This window comes from Echinops telfairi, unplaced genomic scaffold (genome assembly GCF_000313985.2).
Source record: "Echinops telfairi isolate 266 unplaced genomic scaffold, ASM31398v2 ScPeMD7_70;HRSCAF=299, whole genome shotgun sequence".
Taxonomy (NCBI): domain Eukaryota; kingdom Metazoa; phylum Chordata; class Mammalia; order Afrosoricida; family Tenrecidae; genus Echinops; species Echinops telfairi.
The window spans coordinates 10,018,046-10,040,943 of record NW_022103968.1 but is presented as its reverse complement, the minus strand read 5'-3'; the positions used below and the strand labels follow the sequence as shown (position 1 = coordinate 10,040,943).

The 22,898-nt window shown below is 50.9% G+C and overlaps 1 protein-coding gene and 1 non-coding gene across 3 annotated transcripts in view; one reads left to right on the top strand and one right to left on the bottom strand.

The window, feature by feature from the left end:
* The first annotated feature begins 845 nt into the window (after positions 1 to 845).
* Positions 846 to 22,898, top strand: part of LOC101659187 (SEC23 interacting protein) — a 39,183-nt gene continuing 17,130 nt past the window's right edge. The window contains exons 1-12 of one of the 2 annotated variants that reach the window (XM_045291309.1): positions 846 to 1,047; positions 7,282 to 7,817; positions 8,784 to 9,006; positions 9,976 to 10,169; positions 11,043 to 11,132; positions 12,769 to 12,889; positions 14,188 to 14,277; positions 15,137 to 15,278; positions 16,594 to 16,802; positions 17,384 to 17,502; positions 18,193 to 18,345; positions 20,732 to 20,827. In XM_045291309.1, the coding sequence (XP_045147244.1) occupies positions 885 to 1,047; positions 7,282 to 7,817; positions 8,784 to 9,006; positions 9,976 to 10,169; positions 11,043 to 11,132; positions 12,769 to 12,889; positions 14,188 to 14,277; positions 15,137 to 15,278; positions 16,594 to 16,802; positions 17,384 to 17,502; positions 18,193 to 18,345; positions 20,732 to 20,827 (2,136 nt within the window). In that variant the 5' untranslated portion in view covers positions 846 to 884. The remainder of the gene's footprint in view (positions 1,048 to 7,281; positions 7,818 to 8,783; positions 9,007 to 9,975; positions 10,170 to 11,042; positions 11,133 to 12,768; positions 12,890 to 14,187; positions 14,278 to 15,136; positions 15,279 to 16,593; positions 16,803 to 17,383; positions 17,503 to 18,192; positions 18,346 to 20,731; positions 20,828 to 22,898) is intronic. The other variant, XM_045291308.1, reaches the window with a different exon arrangement.
* Positions 21,094 to 21,261, bottom strand: LOC115870029. Its single transcript, XR_004046498.1, has one exon. It is a non-coding gene; the product is annotated as a small Cajal body-specific RNA 16 (non-coding RNA).

Below are 22,898 nucleotides of genomic sequence, written 5' to 3'. Positions count from 1 at the left end.
AGGTAGTTCTACTCTGCACTATAGGGTCACTGTGAGTCAGAATTGAGACTCTGCTGCAGTTTCCTTGGAATTTTGAGAGTGCAGATCAATATGGACCGCTATTTAAAATGCCACACCCTTACATTTCAAACCCTTACTTTCTCTTCTAAACATTTCATTTTCCTCTCTAGCAGCACTGGTGGCAGGGTCGAGTAACTGTTAGCCAGCTAACTGCAGGGTTGGGGGTTCAAATCTACCAGTCGCTACTCTTTGGGAGATGAGGCTGGTTGCTCCCATAAAGATTCACAGCCTCGCCCTGAATTCACTAGGGGTCACAATCAACGGGATGGTAGTGGCTTTTTTTTTTTCCCTTGGTGTGGCTTAAAAATGTCGAAAGCGTTACCATTTCTATTTCTGGGTGAGTTAGATGTGGGTGCAAGCAGGGGATGAGTTTGTTGGTTGGAAATGGCCAACAATTCTTCCCCTTCTTCCTATATCATCAGGGTGCCGTCTGCACTTGGCTGCCTGCGGTCTCCGCCGTTCCTGCTAATGGTTCCAGTTCAACGCTCGGGTTGGGAAGGCAGAGCTTTCAGTTCGCGGTGATTCGGAACCGGCAGCACGGACTCCCGCACGCCGCAGCCCGCGCTCCGCCTCGCCGTCGCGGGGGCCGTCACGTGGGAGGCCGCGGAGCCCGTCACGTGGCATGCGCGGGCGAGAAGCCGACGCCGCCATCCTGCTTCCTGGCAGCGCCGGCTCCGGGGAAGGAGGCGGGCCGCTGCCCAGTCTCCCGGACTTCCGGCTGCGTGCGCAAGTACGGAAGTGCGCTGGCCCTGAGTGTGACTGGTTTCCGGCCAGCGGAGGGAACCGGCTATCCGGAGACGTGTAACGGACAGTGGGCGGCAGCCATGGCCGAGAGGAAGCCGAACGGGGGCAGCGGCGGCGCGTCCGCTTCCTCGTCGGGCACCAACTTACTCTTCTCCTCCTCAGCCACGGAGTTCAGCTTCAACGTGCCTTTCATCCCCGTCACCCAAGCGGCTGCGTCCCCGGCCTCCCTGCTGTTGCCAGGAGGTAGTAGGGACGGGGAGGGCCCCCTGCGACGAGAGAGAGTGTGTGAGTGAGTGTGTGTATGTGTGTGTCGGGAGGCCCTCTTCCTGCCCCGACGGACCCGTCGATGTGTGTGTGTGTGTGTCTGTCTCGGGAGGCCCTCTTCTTGCCCCGATGGGACCCGTCGAATGGTTTGCTGAAGCCTTCGTGGCCGCATCTGAGTGGGCCAGGGCCTTTGAGATGGTGGTGGGGCTGGGTCGTGGCCTTGCTCTTCCCCGAATTGCCCCTTGGCATCCACAAAGCTTCTGCAGAGGAAAGTGCCCCTGTGCTAGGAGCCCACGGTCTGGAGGAGACAGCCGGGACCCCAGTGATGTGGACTGGATCCCACCTCCCAGGACAGCGGACAACTGCCCCACACGCTTTCTAAATGGAAGCTGAAGGCCAACATCTTTTCGCAGAGGGGCTGGTGGCTCGAACGTCCCGCCTTTCTGGTCTGTTAGCAGCCAAGCGCTTTAACCCCTGCCAGGGCTCCTTAGAAGGGAGACAGAGGTGTGATCTCTGCACAGTGAAAGTCCAGAATGCTTTCCCCATTCTTCAAAACAAAGTGTTACTTCTTGTAAGAAACTTCCTTGTTCTCTTAGGCCCTCACACCCTTATCAGCTCCCAGAGTTTCTTGTTCATAGCTCTGTTAGGGCTGAGGGAGGTTGCTTTTTAAGCAGTGATTTGGAGTAAACAGTGCATAGTGTTGAGGAGTGCAGAATGTCAGGCTTCTAATCCTGGCTGTGCCAATAATTTGCTGTGTGACCTCAGGGATGCTACTCTACCTCTCTGGGCTACAGTTTCCACATGCAGGCAACCCCATAAGGCTGTGGTGAGAAACGAATTATTTTTTATAAAACCGTCTCACCTGACCGATCATGTTCTGTAAACCAAAACCAGACTTACTGCCTTTGAGTCTATTCTGATACGTAGTGACCCCATAGGACAGAGTGGGCTTCTGAGGCTGTAAATCTGTAGGGGAGCCGAAAGCCACGTCTTTCTGCCTTGGATCATGTTAGGTAAATAAACTCCAAGCCCAACCCACTGCCATTGAGTTGATCCACAGTGACCCTGTGTCAAGTTTCAGGGTCTGTGTCTTTCTGGGACAGCCTCATCTTTCTCCTATGGATTGGCTGGTGGGTTTGAATTGCAGACCTTGTGCAGTTAGCAGCCTAGTGCTTATTGCATAGTGCCCCCTAGGGCTCTTGTTAATATAAATTCAACAAGCTCCCTGCCATTAATTTTGACTCATAGTGACCCTATTGTGAGGTGTCCCTGATTCAGTTCCGACTCATAGTGACCTTATGGAGAGCACAGAGAACCTGGGCTGGGACAAGAAACCCCAGATAACACCGACAGGCGATGAGCGTTCAGAGACACAGCGCAGAACCACTGCGGCTTGCTGCTGAGCCAGCTGTCGGCTCTTCTCTCAGTACATTGGCTTCTTTGCTGCAAAACACATTCTAGTTTTCACCTTTCTTTGTAAAAGCACAAATCCTCTTGGGGTTTCTTTTGTTCGTGGAAACAGGTGCTGATGGAGGTCTGTCATACAGCATAGTGGTGCCGAGTGAGCTTTGACTTTTAAAGGTCTGAGGGGCCCAGGGACCAGCTTTGGATGCTGTTACATTGTGCTGGGGTCAGCAGCTGCACAGGGAGGGGTAGATGGCTGCGGCAGCTGTGGTCTCAGGCTGGCTGATGGGAGAGGACCCCCTTAGGCCTTTGGGCCCACTGAGACAGGCTGGAATGGCATGGGGAAGGATGCCTGGGGATGAGGAAGCTGGAGGAGACACATCTCTAAAAACCTGCAGATTGAGCAGGAGATGGCTTGTGTGTATGTGTATAGACACATGACACACACACACACACACACACACACACACCCTCCCTTCTTCCTCCCCAACCTCCTCCAAATAGATAAGTGTGACCACAGTGTGTGCAGAGGAGGGTAGCTTGTATGAGGAGAGGTGCACAGAGATGGGGACCTGACCGTGAAGGCCTTGTCTGCTGGGCTGAGGAGCTCATGGCCTATGGGGACTGGGGGGGTGGGACTGGGGGGTGGGGTGTTAAATAAGGCAGCCATCGCCAAATGTTTGAGGAAGAGGAGCACAGTTGCCTGTGGGTCACGTGGACTGGTGCGTGGTGGGGTCAGGCAGGAGCAGGCCTCCCTCTAGCTTGAGTTGGCCTCACAGGCTCTGAGGAACGATTTCTGACCCTAAGGTTAGTGACCCTTAGAGGCATGTCACTCTTAGTCCCCTGCCCTGTATTCCTTGAGTTAGTAGTATTGACATGACTAGCATGAGCGAGAGACGGGGCATCTGCTCTGAGCGTCTGGGTGGCTGTCTGAAAACATCTCTGGAGGGAGAGTTAGGGGCAGTTGGATGGGAAGTTCTGTGTTCGGCTTCTTGAGTGGTCGGCTTAAGTGGCCCAGTCTGTCGGGAAGCCAGAGGCGAGAAGTGGGAAGTCAGATTTGGAGAGCAGTTCAGGTCAGAGAGAGTGTTGGGAGTATCTGACTATACCACAAACCCAGTGCCAACCCACACCCACTGCTGAGTAGATTCTGATGCACAGCAACCTTCTAGGGCATAGTAGGGCTCACCCCCCACCCCCACCGCCAAGTTTCCCTGGCTGTCCGGCTCAGCAGAAGTAGAATGCTGCCTCTCCCTTGGAGGGGCTGGTAGGCTCAAACCACTGAGCACTTCCACCATGGCTCATTCAAGTTGTGCCTAGATGTGCTGTTTGTTGGTGTGTGACATGAACGTGGCCCTGATGTGCGGCTAGTGCCATGTTGGGATCAGCACTTTATTTGGAATGGCTGCTGACCAGAACAAAGAGCCTTGTACCGGTGGTTCTTTCTGTAAAGGGTAAGAGGCCCCCGAAGTTTCTTCCGCCCTTGTTAAGGCTGCAGGGTGGTGGTGTGTAGTATTACATTATGGGGTGCGTAGGGGGCCAGCCCCCACCACTACTACTACCCACGGGTTCAGTAAGCACAATTGTATGGTTGGGATATATAAGTATTATACTAAAGTCATCGATAGCGTGAGAGGTAGAGGAGAGATATTACAATAATGCAGTCAGACACATTACATGGTAGCATTGCTCACCTCAGCCCCGCTTGGTGGTCCACGTGGAGAGAGGGGGAAGGGAAGGAGGGCAAGGGAACAAGGGAGAGAGGACGGGAGATGGGGAAGAGAGGGGAGCCAGAGAGAGAGGTCAGAGAGAGCGCTATATTGCTGACCCACGCCTATATACCTTTTGGGGGCGTGCACGCCCACTAATTACAGGTAGAGACATACATCACAGGGAGGGGTTGCACTATAGGTTACACAGTAACGAGAAGGGGTGGTCTAGGGACATACACGCAATAGGAAGAGGAGGGATTGGGGTATACACGTGACAAGATGGGTGGATCCTAGATTTAGGATGGCAGCTTAACTTTGACCTGTTCCCTGGGTCTCCATAGGAACCATTATCAGTAGGGTGTAAACCCCACCTACAGGAATCACATAGATAACTTCAGGCCTGTCCATTGTCTTTAACAGCAGGGAGCAGGGCCCACTGCAACTGATTGCCCTGGGGTGGGGGGGCAATGCCTGTGCATCTGACCTCCCCCCACAGTGGTGGTGATGGTGATGGGGTTGGGGGATGAACTGGAAATGAATGATACAAATGAAGATTACAAAGAAACTGCAGACAAACATTGTGAACAGTGGACTATCTTAGTTCAAGATGAGAGCCACCTAGCAACACAGACCAGAGTTTCTGCCCGCCCAGTGGCCGCCTCCAGCAGAAGTCCAGGAGCCTGGAGCTTGCCAGGAGACTTCCCTTGGAAGGCCTAGGGCAGGGACCGTAGAGTGCCCATGTGTCCGGCTGAGTCCACCCTCTTGCCAGCGGGGCAGATGAGAGCATGCCAGTCACGAGGAGGGCAAGGTGAGTAGGGAACCGACAAGCTAGGTGCTCATCACGGTTCAGTCAGGAGAAGTGATGGACATGACGTCAGGTGGAGGAAAACGCTCATTTTTCATGATTTGGGATTGGGGGAAGGTTAAAAAACAGTTTAGTGTTAATACCCCCAGTGAAGGTCAAGTTGGGTCAGGAGGAATGAAGAGCAGGTCCCTGGGCTAGAAGAGGACATCTCTGGACTGGGCATTCTCTAGCGCCCATGTGTGATGCTGTCTCATGTGCAGACTGGCAGGTAATAGCTGACCCACTTTGTCCTGGGAATGCAGCGGCCACGTGTCCCTTTGACAACGAGCGCTTTGTTGGGCAGAATCCGGACATGCTCCGTCCTGTCAACAGAGGTCCTTTCTGTAGAGTCTTGTCGTCACTGTAGAAGTAAAATTACGTTTATTCAGGAATAGCACTTGAATTACTTCTGATCCGGAAAAATAAAGCCTTCAAAATTAAGTTATAAATATAGTTGGCATAGACTTTGTTTTTGCTTCAATAAACTTCTGTATGTAGATATTTATTAACAAAGTATAGAAAGGTTTGTGCCAAAATGTTCATCTTGATTAGGAGGTAGGCTTATGAGGAAATGATAATTTTCCCTCCTTTTGTTTTTTCTTATCCAAGTTTTCTAGTTTGCTTTTTCAGTGTACTGTGAATTGGGTGGAGGTTCACAGAGTAAACCAGTTCCCGGCATTGATTCATAGACGCTTTGTTTCCTGTCATCGGTTGCACTCTTGTCACTTAGCCTGCTTCGCTTCCATCCCTCCTCCTCTCCTAACCCTCTGAGCTTTGTCCTTGGGCAAACAGCCCCTTGATCTCAACAGCAACTGCCCTGCTGTTACTGTTCACCTTACAGACCTGTCCGTGGCTTGGCTGAAGATGGAGTAGGTTGGTGGTTAGTTCATTTCTAGACCCGAAGGGTGTCCAAGAGCCACAGTATCAGGGATTCCATCAGTCTCTATCTGACTGAGTGTCCTGGTGCTTGAAAAAAAAGATTACTGGTCATTTTATTGGGAGCTCTTAGAGATGCCATAACATTCCATAATTCAAATGAATTGAGCATAATTGTACAATTGCTACTATAATCAATTTTAAAACTTTTTCCTCCTCCTTGAACTCTTTGATATCAGCTCCCCTTTATCCTCTCCCTCTCCCACCCTGTCACCCCAACCCTTAATTATCATTATTAAATATTATTATTACATTTCTATGTATATTATAGCTGCATTTTACTCCATCCAATATACCATTCACCTACAATTCTGTTATTTGCTCCCCTTGAGTGGGGTTATACAGTTGTCATTGCTATCAGGCTCCCCCCTATCCTCAGGGAATCATTACTCCTGTTACTGTTTCTGAAGGGTCATCCATTACTGGCATTCTTGCATTGAGTGATCTTAATTCTTCAGATGAACATATGTAGGTCTAACAAACACATACGCCTTAATAACGAGGGGAGGAAATATTAAAGAACCAGCGGATAGTTATGTGTTTCACCAGTGCTCTACCACACCCTGGATTTGTCATCCCTTCTGTGTAGGCCCTTCTGAGAGGGACTGACCAGTTACCTTAGAGGTGCGTTTGGGGTCTCCACTACATCTACACCCCTTCACATAGATTTGGTTGCTTGTTTTTGAACTTCTGATACCTCTTCCTCTGTGGACACTTCATGATCACACAGGCTGGTGTGCTTCTTCCATGTGGGCTCTGTTGCTTCTATTTTAGATGGCTGCTTGTTTAACCACAAGCCTTTAAGACCCCAGATGCTATATCTTTTTATAGCCAAAGACTGGTGTTTTTTATGATTCAGTTTTTTTCTAAAATGTTCACATGCTATCCAGAAACTTCTAATGTGGTCTCTTTAAGAGCAGTGGGGCACCATTAACTCTGGTCTGAGTCACAGAGGTTGGTGTCACCTGGCCCCTGAGCTCAATGGACGATTGTTTCTACGTGCCTTTAGCTTTCTTCACTTCTTTCCTCCGGACAGGAATTGCCCGGTCATTGTGTCTTAGGTGGCCTCCGTGACCTTTTAAGACCCCTGTCGCTACTCCCCACTGTGGGATTAGAGCACTGCCCCTGTGGACTGGGTGCTGCCAGTCGACCTTGGTTCCCCAGATGGTTTTTCTTTTGAAAGTTCATTTATTTATTTTCTGTGGTATAGAAATAGAAGTATGTAAAACTAGGAGGTACAATGGTTAGCCTCATTGGCTCATCTCCACAGAATGAAAGAGGGACGAGACTGTGAACTTTTGCTCTCCTGTTCTTTTCCAGAGGATTCCACAGATGTCGGCGAGGAGGACAGCTTCCTTGGTCAGACTTCGGCCCATACGTCTACCCCACAGACATTTAGCTACTTCTCGCAGGCACCAAGCAGTGGTGATCCTTTTGGGGCTATTGGGCAGTCACCATTAACAACGGCAGCGACATCATTGGTGGGACAGTCGCCGTTCCCTAAGCCCCCAGCTGCCCTTCCTTTTACAACTGGATCCCCAGATGTGTTGAATGCCTTTTCGCCTTCCATTTCCAAGGCTCCGTATGGTGCTCCGCCAACTTCGCAGATGGGAATAAATGCTTACCAGCCTTCTCAGCAGAGCTGTCTCCCGCCTTCCAATTTTGGGAGCCCACCACCAGGAACACCTCAACAAGGATACAACCCATATCGCCACACTCCAGTCAGCAGCAGGGTTAACCCTTATATTACCCCGCCCCAGCTGCAGCAGTGCCAAGTCTCCGGCCAACCCACCTTGCCGCCACCCTCTGGACCCCCTGTTCCGATGTACCAGATGCCTCCTGGGGCTTTGCCGCCGGTACGAGACGGGCTTTCTGTCCTCATCGCTCACTCCTGAGTCTGACACCTTGGCCCGTGTTAAAAATGTCCTGTGCTTTTTCATCAGTAGGGGACGTTATCTTTCGGGCTATTCTGTGCAAGCTACGTGCTTTGAAGTAAACATTTTCTTAAAGATAGCTTGCTGGATGGGGTTCAGGTTTTATTTTTAAATGAATAGACTTTAGTTTCTAAAATTGTTTTAGGATTTGTTTGGGAAAAATAGCAGAGCAAACGTCTAGAGCGGTGGTTCTCAACCTTCCTAATGCCGCCACCCCTTAATACAGTTCCTCATGTTGTGGGGGTCGTTCAACCCCCAAAGGGGTTGCAACCCACAGGTTGAGAACCGCTGGGGTAGAGAGGGCACACAGGGCCTCCTACTCCTCAGTTCCTGTTACTAACTCCTTGCACTGACGAGGTCCATGTGTTAACAACAGAAGGCGCTGGCCCTAACACTTTATCTTACCATATATCACCTTTTTTTTTTTTATGTAAAGAGAGTCTTGGTGGCATGTTGGTTAAGCTCAGCTGCAGCAGTTCAAATCTCCCAGCTGTTCTGTGGGCTAATGTGGCAGTTGGCTTCCATACAGATTACAGCCTGGGAAACCCTAGGGGACAGTTCTGCCCTGTCCAGTGAGGTCGCTGTGAGTCAGCACCACCTGCAGTGCATTAGGATTGGCTGGAGTGATGGTAATGAGTGAGCCACATGCCAGGGTCTCCAGATTTAGTGAGATGATCATGTTGTTAGGTGCCATCGAGTTGGTTCCTACCCTTGGTGACCCTGTGCACAACTGAACAAAACGCTGCCCGTGTGTGTGAGTGGGCTTCAAAAGTCCCCCTGTGTGTCTAGGGCAAGTATCACTTCTGCCGGTTTCAGTTTGGGTCAGAAGCATGCACCTCTCTGGTCCTCTGGGCAAGCGTGATGGTCCTCACTTTGGTCTCCCTCCAGATGCCGCCTGCAGCGCAGCCAGCTGTGCCCTCGCCGTCCCAGCAGCAGGCCCTGGCCCGGCCAGCTGGCCCTGGGGGGCAGGTGCCACCTCCATTTCTGCTGCAGAACCAATATGAACCTGTCCAACCACATTGGTTTTACTGCAAAGAGGTCGAAAACAAACAGCTGTGGATGCCTTTCAGCGTGTATGATTCGTTGAACCTTGAAGAAATCTATAATTCAGGTAATAGTGACAGCACCCATGTGGCTTGTATCTAAATTTTGGGAGAGGAGAGATCACTACAGTTGGTTCATGGCCTAGTTTTGGAGAATACCAAATTCCTTAATCCTCACAGACTCCGCCAGACTGCCCTATCGGAAGACCTGGCCTGTCCCAGAAAACTGTTGGAAGAAATAGTCTACAGTTTCCTTTGTCGCTAAGTGTCTTTTAGGCCAGAAAATAGAGTAACTCCTAGAGCATAGGTTTCTGTTCCACCCACCACCCTACCCCCCGTTTTTTTATTTTCCTTATTTATTTGTAGTTGTGAGAGGAACCCTGGTGGCTAGTGTGGTTTCATGTTGGGCTACGAATGGAAAGGGTCAGCACTTCAAAACTACCAGATGCTCCTCAGGAGGAGGAGGAGACCGTCTGCTCCTGTGAAGAGTTACAATTTTAGGAATGCATGGGGCAGTTCTTTGTTCTGTAGGGTTGCTATGGGTCAGCACCAACTTGATGGCAGTGAGTCTGGGTTTCTGTAGTTGTGGGGCATTTCTCAGAGCATTGCCTATGGCCCCCCTCGTTCCTGGGGAAGCTGCGTGAAATCCTGTCCGTGGGCTGGATGGCACATGGGCTTGTTGCGGCTCCGAGCAGCCCTGCAGCATGGCCATGTGCCGCTTTGCCCATCTCATCCATCGATGGCCTGAGAAAGTGTCCTCGGCTAGCCCCTGGACACACATGGAATGTTACCGTGAGTTGGTAACATTCCTTTGAGTTTGAAAAAGGGAAAATCTGCCAGTTATTTGAATGATCTAACCATCATGGTTTTAAATGTTGCCATGGCAATTTCTCTTCCTCCTAAGGGTCATTATTTTGAGCAATACAGATTAACCTTGGAGCTTAGAGTTTTAAACCATGCTTGGCCTAGGCATTTGTCTCTAGGGTCTGAGTCTGCGCTGTTAATGGTGGGGCTAAGCTGGACCCTTTGTCTTTCAGTCCAGCCAGACCCCGAGAGCGTGGTCCTCGCGACGGACGGGGGGCGGTATGATGTCCACCTCTACGACCGCGTGAGGAAGCCAGTGTACTGGCAGGAGGAGCCAGCTGAAGTCAGGCGCTGCACTTGGTTCTACAAGGGGGACACGGACAGCAGGTTTATCCCCTACACCGAGGAGTTCAGTGCAAACCTCGAGGTAGCTGCCAGCTATTCCTGTGGGCGTGTCTTTAATGTAACCCTGCCGTGAGACCGCGGGACCCTCAGGGGACACCCCTCACCAGGGAGCTGACCTGAATGGCATGAGGGCCCATCTTGCTCTTCTTCACCAAGAAAGTGGTGCTCCCGGTGGTGAGCTTGGCAGGGACCCTAACACTTGTCATTGTCTGGGGGCCTCAGTGCTGAGTGAGTGGCTGCGTGTGCTCAGGGGCTCAGTGTTTAGGGAGAGTGCTGGATGCACAGCTGTGAATGAATCGCACCTTCAAAAACAGGTGGTCCTCGTTTCTCATGGGTTAAACTGACTTTCTAAGGTTTAACTCCTTAACGCCCAAGCACCATGGAAGCTGTGATAGCCAGAAGGTGGTGGCCAGCCTTGTTTAGCCAGCACTTGTATCAAACCTTTGCAAGCACTTAGGCATCTGCACCCGTGATGGACACTCCATGCTGAGCATGTGACCAAAATCCAGGAGAGGCCCTGACGGTAGCTTCCGCTTTGTGAAATACTGAACAGAATAGGCCCTAGTGTCATGCTACTTAGTGGCTGTCTGCTGTTTTATAACTTTTGAACTTGGTTTGATCACTGTTCGGTGAAAAACAGAACCCATGTAAGGTGGAAACCTGTCAGAGAAGGAAGCTCAAATACTGGTTCCCGAGAAAGGGTGACGGAAATGTGAGGTGATGGCTCAACAGTGGGAGGCACAGTGCGGTGCGGTAACAACACAAGTGAGGGCAGCCAGCACCACCGTTTGTCACCGTTTCTGTTAGCATTTTCCTCCTAGCATTTTCCTCCGCATGGTAGCTAGATGTCAGACTTCTGGAGAACGTAAACTTGTATGTCATTTCTGCCTTGTAGGCTGAATATAAAAAAGCTGTCACCACCAACCAGTGGCACCGCCGGTTAGAGTTCCCCAGCGGCGAGACCATCGTCATGCACAATCCCAAGGTCAGTACCCGAGGCGTGTGGGCCTTACTGTGGCCACCCAGTTTGTCAAGTGCTTGCCTGGGTGTTTGAGAAACTCCCACTTTTAGTAACATCTGCAGTGAGGGTGGATTTCTGACGAGCTTTACCTGGAAAATACAAACACTCACTGCCATCGAATCGATGCTGACCCATAGTGACTGCAGAACTGCTCCTGTGGGTTTCCAAGACGGTTAACTCTGGAAGTAGAAAGCCTCATCTTTTCCCTGAGGAGTGGCTGATGGTTTAAAACCGCCGAACTTGCCGACTGCAGCCCACCCACTATGCCACCAGGGCTTCTTGCTTGGAAAATAAGAGAGGCTTCCAAAAAGTTCGTGGGAGAACGCCATTATTGTATTTATTTATTTTTTGGGGGGTGGTGGTGTTTTCTTTTTTTTTAGAACTATTTTATTGGGAGCTAATACAGATATTATGTCATTCCCTAGTTCATAATCTTGTTCCCCATGAACTATTTGGAGCCCCCTCATCATGGACCGCCACACACGTTGATGGTGAAAACAAAGAGCGATTTAAATGGTCTCCCAAGAAGTGCCTGTGGATGGCTCAGTGTGCATCCGAGGAGCTGCCCGAGACGTTTTGGTGTTTGGCCAGGGGATCAGAGGCACTCCTGAAGGCTCATAGGCCCTCTGCTCCGTGAGCGGCCACGCAGCTCTGCTGTTGGAGCCGGCCGGGAAATTAAAAGCAGCTATCAGCAATAGGCAGACAGCTGAGCCCGGCATGCATTCAGTGAGGCGGGTGGCCAGTGGGCCAGCATTTGCCCACTCCTGCCCCTGGTGACAAGGAGCTTTGGTGGCGCGGTGGGCCACACATTGGGCTGCTGACCACAAGACCAGCAGTTTGAACCCAGCAGCCTTCTCCACAGAATAGGTGTCTGGTTTCATAAGGATTTAGAGCAGCGGTTCTCAACCTCTGCGTCTCGACCCCTTTGGGGGTTGAACAGCCCTTTGACAGGTGTCGCCCGATTTGCAACAGTAGCAAAATGACAGTTATGAAGTAGTAACAAAAAGAATTTTATGGTTGGGGGGTCACCACAGCATGAGGATGGGTGGCGGCATGAGGAAGGCTGAGAACCACTGATTCGGAGCCTTGGAAACCCAGGGGCCGTTCTGCTCTGTCCACAGGGTCACCGTGAGTCAGAATTGACTTGATGGCAGGTTTTTGGTTTTGACCCTTGATAATGACTTGTTTCATTCTTTGAAGGAAAAAAGGCAGCCTTTTGTTTGTCTTGTCTCCATGAAGCTTGTTTGCTTTTTAAGAAAAGTTGAGTGATTTTTCTGATGCTTCCTGTCTCTGAGGCTCGGCTTCTCTGTCTGAGGCAGCATCGTCACCCAGGCCCAGTGTTAGCCGAGGGGAGGTGGCTTATGGGAAGGCTTCCCGTAAGCTTGGCACACAGTCGTTTTTTTCAGGGTTATCGATAGTGATTTGCTTGGTGTTGACGGTGAATACACTCTAGCAGGGCTTTTAGGAAACGGCTTTGGGGAGAAGAGTATGGCCTTGATTTGTAAGCCGCCCACACTAACCAGTATTGGAGAGAGCAGGCCGGCCTGCAGCGGACAGGGTCTGGTCACGGTGCTCATCCTCCTCCCGCTGTCTCCTGAAGGTGATCGTCCAGTTCCAGCCCTCCTCTGTGCCAGACGAGTGGGGGACCACGCAGGATGGGCAGACGAGGCCCAGGGTGGTCAAACGGGGCATTGACGACAGCCTGGATGAAATCCCCGACGGTAGGTGCCCCCTGGGTGCCACCAAGGTGCATCTGCAGCCTGCTGTCTTGTAGCGCTGCAGTTACTGGAACCACCCACGTGCAGAAGTGAGGCAGATTGGTCACCTTCCTCTTCAGTTTTGTTACTCTTTCTGTAGAAACTTGTAGACTTTGGTAGAGGACACACAAAGCACGCAGATTCTGAAGTGGGTGTTGTTTGGAAGAAGCACTTTGCCAGCAGGGAAAACGAGACTTCAGGGCTTGGTTGTGCTACGACAGGACAGGGGTCGCAGATGTTTCCACTGACGGGCCAGGGGTGTAGTGAGAGTTTTAGGCCGTGTGGGCTGTCCGGGCTCTGTTACCGCTTTCCAGCGTTCCACTGACGTGTGAAGGAAGCTGTAAACCATCTGGAAGCATAGCTGTGCTCCGTAACCAAACTTTATTTACCAAACAGACACTGGGCTGGATTTGACTCCCGAGCAAGCCCTCTGCCAGCCTTGCTCCAGGGAGCATGCTTAGCGCTCTCTGTTATGCCGTTTAAAGGATGGATTATATTTGACAATTTATTTCATGGTCTTAGAAGACTACCAAGTAAATAGGTCCTTATGTTATGCAACCTGAACGAGGCACCCAGAGTTGGAGAAATGGTAGATAATTTAACTTGGGGTAAAAGCTTACAAAGCCAGGGGAAGGAGTTGGAGAAAAGATTCGAAAGCTTCCTGTCAGCAAATGGGTTCTCCAGGTGGGGCTTTAAGTTTACTGGCCAGTGCTGAAGGCATCATGAGGCTACGGAGCCTCCGCAGGTGAGGATTGCAGGGCCCCTGATGCTAATTGCTCTGGGAACAGAGCCCACCTGCTTCCTCCACCTGTGGTCCACTTCACTGTTACTAGGCAAGCCGCCCTTTGAGTGCCACTCTTCTAGTGTGGTGCAGAAGGTGAGGAGGCTGCCTTCACAGGTTGGGAAGAGTCCTGCATTTCTTTGGCGAGTGTGGTGTGGATGGCACAAGGGTGTCTAGACTATGGGTCGATAAACTGCCACTCAAGGCCATGTGCGGTTCTTTTGGTATGTACCTGGGGCTCTGAAGTAAAACTGAAAAGTTAGAAGGATATTATTTCCAATAATGGTGATTTCATTCGTTTATAAAAATATAACGATGGCTGTTGAATAATTTTTAAATTGCTGCCAGGGACAGGATTGACTCATCTGTCTGGAAAGTTTGCCAACCCCTGATCTAGAGTCTAGGTTCTAGACGATTGCTAGTTAGTTAGGGAGACCCGCCCAGCTGCCCAGCCTTCATCCGGGCTGCTTTGTTGGCATAGGGGAGCGGCCTCAGGTTGACCACCTGGTGTTCGTGGTGCACGGCATCGGCCCTGTCTGTGACCTGCGCTTCAGAAGCATCATTGAATGTGGTAAGTGACCGGCGGTGTTGCTTTCTTTCAGGGGTGACTGGAGGAGGAGTAGAAGAGTCGTTAAGGGACGGTTTCTTTAGGATGTGCTGCTTGCTTAGATGCAGACTGGGGACAGTTCATTTCCACTTAGTTGCCTCTCATGACACACCTAACTCAAAAGGCTCGAGACTGAGGAAAGAGCAGGGGCCGTGGAAATCAGTCATTGAGTTCACCGCTGCCTGAGCCTCTCCAGGGGCGAGGCTCACCTGGACGGTGGTTGTGAGCCGTTTGCTGGCACCCTGGTGACCCGGTTTACATAGTTGCCCCACTGTGCCATGATGGTTCCTATCCATCGGGTACTTGGGCTGTGCCAAGCACCTTGTGTGCGTTCTTTCATGTCTGCCTCACAGCAAGCACTTGGGGGGTAGGTGAGGGGACCCACTTCGCTGTCATCCCCACACTAGTTGCCCACAGGGGCGCTGCCACCTCACCAGCGTCCCAGGCAGCCCCTCTCGGGGCAGGCTGTGCAGGCGGAGTTTGGCCCCACAGTGCTGCATCACCTCCCTGTCCTGGTAGTTCAGGCGATGGTTTTCAGCCACTTAATGCATTTCTCTGGCCTAATGAAAAGTTAAAAAGAATTTCCTAAAGGTTATATTTAAATTTTTACCTTTTTGACAAAATTGGCCAACTTCATTTTTTTTCTCCAAAAAAACAAAAACAAATATTGACAGATTTAAGATCATTGTTGCTATCTAGTTATAAAATGGGGACAGGCTGATGAATTGCTCTTATTTGAATTTGCTTTTTGTAGTTTTCGAGGAAGGTGGTTGAAGCAATTTGATTTCCCTTATCTGATTTTTGTTTCAATTTTTTTCCAAAGTGGATGAGTTTAGGGTGGTTTCCCTCAAACTGCTGCAGACACACTTTAAGAAGCCCTTAGATGACCAGAGAGTCAGCAGAGTGGAGTTCCTGCCAGTCCACTGGCATAGTTCCCTGGGTGGGGACGCTGCAGGGGTCGACAGGTTGGTGGATTTTGATAACTTACTTTTCAGATGAGTCCAACTTAGAGTCACAATTTAAATCTGTAGTTTGAAGTCGTTAATTTTGTTTTGATGTTTCTTTTATTTTGTTAAATACTTGGTCCAACCCATGTTGAAATACTAAGCTTGCATGTTACTTTGTGTATATAGACATATATGTATGTGTGTGAAACAAACTGTACCAAAACTCCAATCCAAACTCACTGCCATCGAGGCAATTCTGACTCATAGTGACCATATAGCACAGGGTAGAATTGTCCTTGTGGGTTTTGGAGACTGTAACTCTTTACAGTCTCAGGGGCTTCAAAAGGCTTGTAGAAAAATGCCATTATCTTTTAGTTCCATTTTCCATGGACCTTTTGAAGCCCCACCTCATAATGGTTTTAAAACCTTCTCCTATTATAAAGTGAAGCTGACAGGAGGTGGTCCTGTGCCCTGGAGGGTGGTGAGCAGCATCTCCAGCCTCCTTTGCCACCAAGGTAGCCCCATATGGCGCCCCATTCCCCCTGTCGGTAACATCCCTGGGTACAGAATCACCCCTGCCGTGTGTGAGATGATGGGCATGATTGTTCCTCAGAGCGAATGCTCTTGGTTAGGTACTGGCTGTCGGGGGTGCTGCAGGCTGAGCAGCAGCCTTGGCTCATGTCCCCTGGCTGCTAGCAGCACTGGCCGGGCACTAGGACACTGCGTATCCCGTATCCCCCCACTTCATTTTGGATTCTCCCATTTGAGAACGAGGGTCATACTCATGGGGAGATTCAAGTCTGAAAACCTTCTGGGTTTTAGGGGCTGTCATGATATCGTAGGCAGGGTGTTTGGTTTGATGAAGTGGATCTTCTGAGCGGTCTCCTCTCCATGGTCGGTGCCCCCGTGCAGCATTTTCTTTCTAGACTTCACTGTGGCCTTACCAACCCCAGAGCCAGTTCTGTCCATGAAATGCCTTTCCTGCTATCCCCTCTGCTCCCCTTCCCACCTGCAGGTTTTGGCAGGTGTCCTGTTTATCCATCTGGAGCTAAACTGGAAGAGTGGGCTTTCCTCTGGAATAATAAAATGAAAAGATTTGCATGTGTCTTATAGACTTGCACTCTTGAGAGAATCTCAAATCCATAGTGCAGCTCTGGGCCAAGTAACATTTCTGTTTATGTTGATTTTTAAATAGTGACCTTTGTCTCCGGAATGAAGTTGTAATTTGTCTCTGGGGTTTTGGGAATTAAGATCTAAGCAGCGGTGGGTTCATATCCGCAGATTGAAGGTCGAGACGGGCCGAAAAGACTTTGCTTTTGTTCTCGTCACACAGGAATATTAAGAAGATCACCCTGCCGAGCATTGGCCGGTTCCGGCACTTCACCAATGAAACCCTGCTGGACGTGTTGTTCTACAATAGCCCCACCTACTGCCAGGCGATTGTGGAGAAAGTCGGGCAGGAGATAAACCGGCTGCACACCCTCTTTATGAGTCGGAACCCAGACTTCCAAGGAGGCATCTCCGTGGCTGGTCACAGTTTAGGTAAGAGTGTCACTTGTGCACATTGTAAACCACAGGACTGCTGAGCTGGCTCTGCTTTCTGGCTCGGTGACATCATGAGGGTGGGGTCCTGTAAGACTCCGTGCTTTGGGTTCAGCTGCTGCCTTTACCGTTCACCTCTCGGCATCTCCCAACTCCCTGCCATCGGCTCGGGTCTCTCTCTCTTGGCTTGTCCTGTAAGATAGGGCAGAGCTGCCCTTGTGGGCTCTCTGAGACTGCAGCTCCCTGCGGGACTAGGAAGCCTTCTCTTTCCCCCACGGAGCAGCTGGTGCTGTCCAGGGCTCGCCTGGGGGTTAGCAGCCCAACACGTGACCACGGGGCCATCAGGGCTCCTGTACCACCGAGGGCGGCTGTTGTATTTCAGTTCCTCCTGCCGGGTGGTCAAATCATGATTTGCTTATCAAGTACTGATGGTCCAGGTTTGATTAACATCTGACGTCGGCGTGTGTCTGCTGATGGCATTTGGGGACAAAGAAGTTAAGGAGAATTTCTTTAGTGTTCTCACTTAGGAGTGCCCTAAAAACCCTTCAGACCAGGTTAAGCCAAGTGCTTCTTTTCCTTAGGTTCTTTAATACTGTTCGACATACTGTCCAATCAGAAAGATGGGAATTTGTCCAAGTCTCCTGGGCCTCCAGCTGTTGCTAACGGCGTTGAGAAGCAGTCATGTGTTCCAGAAAAGCAGGTACACCCTTACACGCTGTGCTTAGCATGTGGGCTTGTGGTTGGAGTGTGCGCTACTTTCTGAAATGGTTTCCTGTGTTAAGGTTACACTAAGGCTTGGGAGCGTAATGGAGCCATATAACTAGTTATTCGAGTTTCTCACTTCACTCTTCTTCCTCATGGATTATACATTTCTTTCTTTTTAAAAAATCATTTTATTGGGGACTTGTACAGCTCTCATCTCAAGCCATCCACCCATCCATGTGTCGAGCACATTTGTACGTATGTTGCCACGATCATTTTCAAAATATTTTCTTTCTACTTGAGTCCTTGGTATTAGTTCATTCCCCTCGCCCGAACCCTTGATAATTTTAATTTTTTTTTCATGTCTTACATTGACCACTGTCTCCCTTCACCCACTTTTCTGTTGTCCATTCCCTCAGGAGGGGGTTATATGTAGATCATTATGATCAGTTCCCCCAGGATTAGACATTTCAATGTGAGAGAAAGATCTCAATTTTTAAAAAAGAAAAAAGCAGATCACCGTGGTAAGCGAGCGGATGAGTGATGAGCCCAGTGGACCGCTGCTCTGCACATCAGACATGCTGAAGACTGCTCTGTGCAGTGAGCGCAGGATGCGGGGGCCTGGGCTGGCTCCCTGTGTGAGTCTGTCAAGCTGTGTCATGCTCGGCCTTATCTTTAATTTTCAAAGGTGACGGAAGAGCCCAAGCTGCCTGTGGATGAGGCCTGCGACCTGGCCGTTGGCGATGCGGAGGTCCTGACGTTACAGGACACTCTGGAAGCACTGAGCCTCTTGGAGTACGCCAGCACTTTTGAAAAGGAGAAGATTGATATGGAGTCTCTGGTATGGAGGATGGTGGGATGGGTTTTTGTGGACTGTTTTTCCTGTGTGTGCGATTAAACATGAAGATGGATTCAGATGCTCTGGTATCAAAATAGAGTCCAGATAAGTCAAAGGTTTTAATGTTAAAGTGAAAAACATTAGAGATTAAAAAACCCAAAAAAACCAAAACCAAAACCAGATAAAAAACTCTGGGAAGACATTTCTAGGATGACAGAGAACCCAGAAGACATAAAAGATAAAAAAACTTTCTTCCTCACAGCACAAGACACCACGAAGACCAATAAAAGGACGATGGCGAGAAAATACTCAGAAGACGCAGAGACAAAGGGCTTGTTTCCGTAGCACCCAAAGCTTCTGCAAATCAATTGCCAGAGACCATCGTCATCCAGGGGGGAGGTTGGGAAGAAGAAGGAATCAAGCCCGGGCAGTGGTGTAAAGACATGCAGAAATACTTCAGTCAACATGTGGATGCCCAGTGCTGGGCAGCTGGGGCCAAGTCCACCATCACAGCCCCTGCAGGTCCCAGCCCCGTCCACTCACCACCTGCTAACCCTGCCTTCCCTCCGGGCCTCTCTCCCACTCTCCCATTAGTGCCCCAAGGAACCCAGCTTCCACCAAGTGGATCCCCTCAACCTGTGCCCCCACCAGGGTTTCCAGGATGCCGACCCGCAGGACCCTACCCTCTCCATACTCGACTCCTGACACAGGAGGACCAGGAGTGGTGATGGGCAAGAAGCTGCGGAAGAAGATGAAGGCAGCTCATGAGAAAGTGCACAAACACCACAAGCATGGCAGGCATTCCTCCTCCTCCAGCAGTGACTCTGTCTGAGCTCCAGCCGCCAGGTGCCGAGGGAAATGATCTTGCCTTGTGCCTTCCTGCCTGCACCTCCCTCTCTGCTCTGCCCTGCTGGCTTGGGCAAGTGGGAGAAGGCTGGTCATGGCCTGCAAAGGTTGCCTTGCTTCCTGGACAGAGTTCTCAGCTAAGGAGGTTTATTTTATTTTTTATAGAAATGGGTTTTTGAAGATGGCGAGCCCTTTGAGCTAAATGCTGAAGACAAGTTTGAGATCCGTAAAGTGTGAGAATATTTTCAAAAACAAACTCTTTGGTAATAGTGGTTGGGGTGTCTTAGAAATTTAATTATATGAGTATATACCGTACCTTTAGAAAGAGAGAAGAGATCATCCACCCAGAAGGAAAACAAAGAATATGAACAGATGGGTCTCAGAAGAGGAGGTAACAAATGACCTAACGTGAGAAAACTCAGAGTAAGAGAATTAAAAACAAAAACAAAAAAAATCTGTCACTGTGGCTGGACTGGGCCGAAGGGAAAGCACCGATAGAAGCTGCTGGTGGGAGTGTGAATGGGCACGGCCCCTCCTGGCTTTGCTTGTGAAGTCGGGTGGGTGCGCGGGAAAGAGAGAAAGCCTCTGGCGTGCGTGTGTGTGTACACACACACACACACACACACACACACACACACAATTGTGAGCCGGCCAGTGCTTGGTTCTGCTGTACATCGGGTCCCTGTGGGTTGGAACTGAACTGACCCCAGAGCACCAAACAGCTGTGGAGCGTAGAGGCCCTTGGGCATCTTCTGAAACGTGAAGAGGACATCCCGCTGGACCCAGCAGCTCACACACGAGTGCCGCTGAGCATGCACCCTGCAGCGTTGTGGGACGTGGCAAACCTGTGGACGCCTTCAGTGTCTGCCAGGAGGTGCATGAGGTGCGTTGAACGACTGACGCAGCCAAGGCACCGGGTCTCAGGTGCCCTGCGGGGAGAGGGCCAAGCTCAGTTCTGAGTGGGCAGCAGGCTGCAGGCTGACCACACACCAGCAGATCTAAGTGCTGGCTTGGCCCAAAGTGTTCCAGGAGGAGACCACGGTGCCCGCAGGAAGGAGCTGCCTGCTGGAGAATTGGGTGGTTGGGGTAGCGGGAGGAGTGAGTGAGCGAGAGAGACTTTGCCCGATGCTTGACTTCATTCAATGCTCTCTGTTGGAAACGGAAGGATGGAACAACCTGGATCTGGGGACCAAGGACTTCCCAGCCCAAACTAGTGTGTGACGTCCAAACAAACCAGCCAGAAATACCTTTGTCACCGACTAAATCTTGGATTGCTTTAGACCAGCAGTCCCCAAAGTGGGCGGCACCACCCCAGTGGGGTACAGGAATGATACCGGGGCGGGGTGGTGGCTGCAAAAGCAGATGTTTTCAATTGCCGGGTGGACGGGTGCTGAGTCATTATTTTTCCCAGAAAAGGCTGTGGGCCACATACGTTTGAGAAGCCGTGCTCGAGGACGTGGCTTTGTGTGAAAGTGTCTCAGTGCAGTTTGTGTGCTCTGCTCCTCGTTTGGTTCACGACATGCTGGTTTGTTTCCTCTGAAAGCTGATGTGCACGATTGACGACCTGAAGGAGATGGACATACCCCTGGGGCCCAGGAAGAAGATCTCAAACTTCGTGAAGCAGAAAGCGGCCACGCTGGTGAGGCTTTGCTCTGCGGAACCCTGTAGGCCAGGGCTGCTCGGGCTGGCCGGGGAGTTGGCCAGAACCGAGCTCAGCTCCCACTTTGGGCGACCTACTAGCCTGCCTTTCCTGGGACAGGAGAGTGTTGAGCATGCAGGACTTTTAGATTTTTTTTAAAATACATTTATTGGAGGCTCTTCCATCTCTCGTCACAATCCATACATTCCTCCAATGTGTCAAGCACATTTGCAATATGCCGCCATCATCATTTTCTTTCCTTTTTCCCCTGTTTGCAGTAGCATACATGATCATCAAACTACTTACTAGAATGTTCACACCTGTTACTGCAAGTTTCAAGCCCAGGGGAGCACCCCAGCATTTGCTCTAGGTCAGGGTGGGACTGCACCCACTGCTGGGCGGGTCCAGCCATGCAGGAGCCGTCCCCAGACCGTAGCCATCAACATTTTGAAAGCATTCTCTTCCCACTTGAGCCCCTGAAATCAGCTCCCCATTTCGTCCCCCTCCCTCCCCCGCCCACCCTCCCTCATGAACCCTTGCTAAGTTATAAATCATTATTTTCATATTTTACATCGTCCACTGTCGCCCCTCACCACTTTTCCGTCGTTTGTCTCCCTGGGAGGGGGTTATATGTTGATCCTTGTGATTGATTCCCCCTTTCTCCCCCCACCTTCCCCTAATTCTCCTGGACTTTCAGGTTTAAAGCTGGTGTTAAAGCTCTTGGCAGAGCGTGCAGTCGGTCCCACGATTCCCAGTCCAGCTGCTTAGCCGCGGCAGCACTGGAGCAGTTGGCTTAGTTTCTTTCATCTTTGACGTGTTCTCTGTTTGAAAGTGAGATGACAGATCTCCCTCATAAAATAGGTTTGAGAATGACACAGGCAGGTGCAACTTAGTACCCAGTATGGGGTTGAACGAGGGGGTACAGGTTAATTAGCGGGGAGATCTGACCATGTCAGCCCAGTGACAGGCCACTTGAGCTGTGGGAGCCGGAAGGGAGGAGGAGTCTGGGCTGAGGAGAGATTCTCTGGGCGTTGCTGCTGAGTTTGAAGGGAGTGGAGGCTGAGGGGAATGGCTGCACTGGAATGGACTTCAGTTTCCCTGCAGAGAAGAATCGGGTGAGCCGGGACTAGGGTGGGGCGGGGTTCTGAAGGTCAGAATGACAGGTGTGGCAGTTTGAATTTTCTCCAGCTAGGGAGCGGTTGGGGGGGGGGGGCACTTGTGTCTGGCCGACTTCAGCGTTAAAGTCCTTGTAAGCACTCATCCTAGAGGCCGCCCCATCTGCCCGCCCGCCGTACAAATTCTGATCGCGTTGAGACAGTGCTAGTGTCCCTTGGCGTTTTCTCCCATATGCTTTGGGCTCCTATGTCACTTTGGCAGGGAGGCCGTGAGGGCAGCTCCGGGACTGGGTCTGCTTGTGGCGCGTTCATGCCGATGGCAGTGTGGACACACCGTTGAAGGGGCATGAGGCTGGGGGCTGTCAGGCGTCCGGAGTCAGGTGGTGGGAAAGGAGGGCCCACCCCAAGGGAAGGCTGCGATGAGTTCACTCGGTGCCGTGGAGTCCATGCTGACCTAGAGCTGCCCCTGTGCGTCTCCAAGACTGTTGACGGGAGCAGAAAGCCCCATCGTTCTCCCTTGGAGCAGCTGGTGGTTTCGTCCAGTCGATTTTTCGGATCGAAGTCCAGTGCGTAATCACTGCACCACGAGGAGGAGCTTGTTGGCTTGTTTAACCTTGTTGGTTAAAGCTAAATCTTCACAGGCTAGAGCAGCGGTTCTCAACCTGTGGGTCCCGACCCCTTTGGGGGTCGAACGACCCTTTCACAGGGGTCGCCCGATTCATCACAGGAGCAAAATGACAGTGATGAAGTAGCAAAGAAAATAATTTTATGGTTGGGGTCACCACAATATGAAGAGCTGTATTAAAGGGTCACTGGTCGAGTGAGTGGCTTTTACAGGTGAGCCTTCACTGCCCTGGGCAGCCAGGCAGAGAAATTCCATCTCAGCTGGTCAGACCGGGACTGGGCCTGTGCGCTGTGCCATTTCCTCATCGCAGAGTGGCTGCTGCACCTGGGCA